The sequence below is a fragment of the Lonchura striata genome, chromosome 16 (genome assembly GCF_050655825.1).
Source record: "Lonchura striata isolate lonStrDom1 chromosome 16, ASM5065582v1, whole genome shotgun sequence".
Taxonomy (NCBI): Eukaryota; Metazoa; Chordata; class Aves; order Passeriformes; family Estrildidae; genus Lonchura; species Lonchura striata.
Window position 1 is genome coordinate 5,780,523 of NC_140718.1, and position 4,001 is coordinate 5,784,523.

The following is a 4,001-nucleotide window of genomic DNA, read 5'->3' on the forward strand; positions in this document are numbered from 1 at the left end:
ATTTTGGGGATTTTTGATCATTTTGGGGATTTTTGGGGCGAATTTGGGGATTTTTGAGGCGAATTTGGGGATTTTTGAGGCTGTTTTGGGGATTTTGGGTAATTTTGGAGATTTTTGATAACTTTGATATTTTTGGGGTGAATTTTGGGGGTTTCGGGTTGAATATTGGGGATTTTTGGTCATTTTGGGGATTTTTGGGGCGAATTTGGGGATTTTTGAGGCGAATTTGGGGATTTTTGGGGCTGTTTTGGGGATTTTGGATAATTTTGGTGACTTTTGATAACTTCGATACTTTTGGGGTGAATTTTGGGGATTTTTGGGTCGAATTTTGGGGATTTTTGGGGCGAATTTTGGGATTTTTGGGGCGAATTTGGGGATTTTTGGGGCACTTTTGGGGATTTTTGGGGCACTTTTGGGGATTTTGGATAATTTTGGTAATTTTTAATAACTTTGATACTTTTGGGGTGAATTTTGGGGCGAATTTTGGTTTTTTTGGTCATTTTGGGGTTTTTGGGGCGAATGTTGGGATTTTTGGTCATTTTGGGGATTTTTGGGGCGAATTTTGGGATTTTTGGGGCGAATTTTTGGGTTTTTGGTCATTTTGGGGATTTTTGGGGCGAATTTGGGGATTTTTGGGTCCCTCGGTGCCTCCGACCCCTCCCCTCCCCCCCCAGGTACCCCCCGGCCATGGGGCCCCTCCCCCCCCCGGCCGTGGCCCTTTGGGCGCTCCTGGTGGCCACCGCCCCTCCCCCGGGGGCCACCGATGACCACCGAGTGACCGATGGCCACCGAGTGACCACTGATGACCACCGAGTGACCGATGGCCACCGAGTGACCACTGGGGGCCACCGAGTGACCGATGGCCACCGAGTGACCACTGGGGGCCACCGAGTGACCGATGACCACCAAATGACCACTGGGGGCCACCGAGTGACCGATGGCCACCGAGTGACCACTGATGACCACCAAGCCCTGGGGACAACCCTGGGCCACCAAATGACCACCATGGGCTACCAAGTGACCGCTGAGGGCCACCAAGTGACCACCAAGGGCCTCCAAGCGACCACCAAGGGCCACCGAGTGACTGATGGCCACCAAGTGACCACCAATGGCCACCAAGTGACCACCAATGGCCACCAAGCGACCGATGACCACCAAGTGACCACCAATGGCCACCAAGTGACCAATGGCCACCGAGTGACCAATGGCCGCCAAGCGACCAATGGCCACCAAGTGACCGATGGCCACCGAGTGACCACCAATGGCCACCAAGCGACCACTGATGACCACCGAGTGACCGATGGCCACCAAGTGACCACCAATGGCCACCAAATGACCACTGATGACCACCAAGCGACCAATGGCCATCGAATGACCACCGAGGGCCACCAAGTGACCACCCATGGCCACCAAGTGACCACCAATGGCCACCAAATGACCACCGATGGCCACCGAGTGACTGATGACCACCAAGTGACCAATGACCACCAAGTGACCACCAATGGCCACCGAGTGACCAATGGCCACCAAGCGACCACTGATGACCACCAAGTGACCGATGGCCATCGAATGACCACCAATGGCCACCGAGTGACCGATGACCACCAAGCGACCAATGGCCATCGAATGACCACCGATGGCCACCGAGTGACCGATGACCACCAAGTGACCAATGGCCGCCAAGCGACCACTGATGACCACCAAGTGACCAATGGCCACCAAGTGACCACTGATGACCACCAAGTGACCACCAATGGCCACCAAGCGACCACTGATGACCACCAAATGACCACTGATGACCACCAAGCGACCAATGGCCATCGAATGACCACTGATGACCACCGAGTGACCACCGATGGCCGCCGGGTGTCCGGCAGGGCCGCCCCGGGCTGGCCGCTGGCCGCGGGGGCCGGGGCGCTGCTGGTGGCCACCGGGGCCGTTCTGGTGGCCGCAGTGCGGGGGAGGGGCCGGGGGGGGGAGGGGCGGGCGGGGGAGTGGGCGGGGCCAGCGCCGGCCCTGGGGGAGGGGCCGGGGGTGGGGGAGGGGCTGGGGGTGGGGGAGGGGCCGGGGGTGGGGGAGGGGCCGGGGGTGGGGGAGGGGCAAGGGGTGGGGGAGGGGATGGGGGAGGGGGTGGGGGAGGGGCTGCGAACCTTCCGGGGGGCGCTGGGGGTGGGGGAGGGGCGGGAGGGGGGAGGGGACCCCCAGGGGAGCCCCCGCTGAGGATTTGGGGGGAATTCGGGGGGTTTTGGGGCGGAAATTTGGGGATTTTTGGGGGGATTTTGGGGGAAATTTGGGGATTTTTTGGGGGATTTTTGGGGGAAATTTGGGATTTTTGAGGGAATTTGGGGGGATTTTTGGGGGAAATTTGGGGATTTTTTTGGGGGGAAATTTGAGATTTTTGGGGGGATTTTTGAGGAAAATTTGGGGTTTTTGAGGGAATTTGGGGGGATTTTTGAAGGAAATTTGGGGATTTTTTTGGGGGGAAATTTGAGATTTTTGGGGGATTTTTTGGGGGGATTTTTGGGGGGAAATTTGGGGAATTTTGGGGGGGAAATTTGAGACTTTTGGGGGGATTTTTGGGGGGATTTTTGGGGGAAATTTGGGGATTTTTGGGGGGATTTTTGAGGGAAATTTGGGGATTTTTTGGGGGGAAATTTGAGATTTTTGGGGGGAGTTTGGGGGGGAAATTTAGGGATTTTTTGGGGGGAAATTTCAGATTTTTGGGGAAATTTTTGGGGGGGATTTTTGGGGGAAATTTGGGATTTTGGAGGGAATTTGGGGGGAATTTTTGGGGGAAATTTGGGATTTTTGGGGGAATTTTTGGAGGGATTTTTGAAGGAAATTTGGGATTTTTTTGGGGGGAAATTCGGGGATTTTGGGGGGGATTTTTGAGGGATTTTGGGGGGAAATTTGAGATTTTTGGGGGAATTTTTGGGGGGATTTTTGAAGGAAATTTGGGCATTTTTGGGGGGATTTTTGAGGGAAATTTGGGGATTTTTTGGGGGAAAATTTGGGATTTGGGGGAAATTTTTTTATATTTTTGGGGGTATTTTTTTAGGATTTTGGGGATTTTTGGGGGAAATGTGAGGATTTGGGGGAGTTTTGGGGGGATTTTGTGGTTTTTTGGCGGGTTTTGAGATTTTGGGGGGGATTTTGGGGATTTTTGGGGGAAATTTGGGCGGTTTGGGGTTTTGGGGGCATTTTGTGATTTTTGGGGTGATTTTGGGATTTTTGGGGAATAAAAACAAGTTGATAAAAAAGTGGAAAATGAGGAAAAAAACGCTGTGGGGTTGGAGAGAGCGAAAATGGGGAGAAAAAGCCCGAAAATGGGAAAAGAGACTCGGAAATGGGGAAAAACTCCCAAAAATGGGGAAAAAAAATCCCAGAAATGGGGAAAAACTCCCAAAAATGGGGAAAAAGTCCCAGAAAAGGGGAAAAACAAAAGTGAAGGTGGAAAAAACAACCCCAAAAATGGGGGAAAATAAAAAATGGGAAAAAAAAAACAAAATTGGGAAAAATCCATGAAAAATTGGAATAAAACCCCCCAAAAATTGGGAAAAAATCCCAAAATGGGAATCAAACCCCCCGAAATGGGGAAAAAACGCCAAAAATAGGGAAAAATCCCCAAAAAATGGAAATAAAACCCCCAAAATTGGGAAAAAAATCCCAAAATGGGAATCAAACCCCCCCAAATGGGGAAAAAATGCCCAAATGGCAAAAAATCTCCCAAAAATTGAAATAAAACACCCCAAAAATTGGGAAAAAATCCCAAAATGGGAATCAAACCCCCGAAATGGGGGAAAAAATCCCCAAAAATGGGGAAAAATCCCCCCAAAAATTGAAATAAACCCCTCAAAATTGGGAAAAAATCCCCAAAAAATGGAAATAAACCCCCCAAAATTGGGGAAAAAAACCCAAAATTGGGACCCGGGACCCCCCCGGAGCCGCGGCCCCTCCCCCACCCCGCCCCTCCCCCCCCACGACAGCACCAAAATCGGGAA

General features: G+C 51.7%; 1 protein-coding gene across 1 annotated transcript; it reads left to right on the top strand.

Annotated features, from left to right (window-relative positions):
• The first annotated feature begins 674 nt into the window (after nt 1-674).
• On the top strand, nt 675-2,220 carry LOC146765952 (uncharacterized). Its single transcript, XM_085593510.1, has 2 exons — nt 675-767; nt 924-2,220. Exons 1-2 carry the CDS (start codon nt 688-690, stop codon nt 2,218-2,220), a joined length of 1,377 nt encoding a protein of 458 aa, XP_085449636.1. The 5' UTR covers nt 675-687.
• The last annotated feature ends 1,781 nt before the right edge of the window (nt 2,221-4,001 follow it).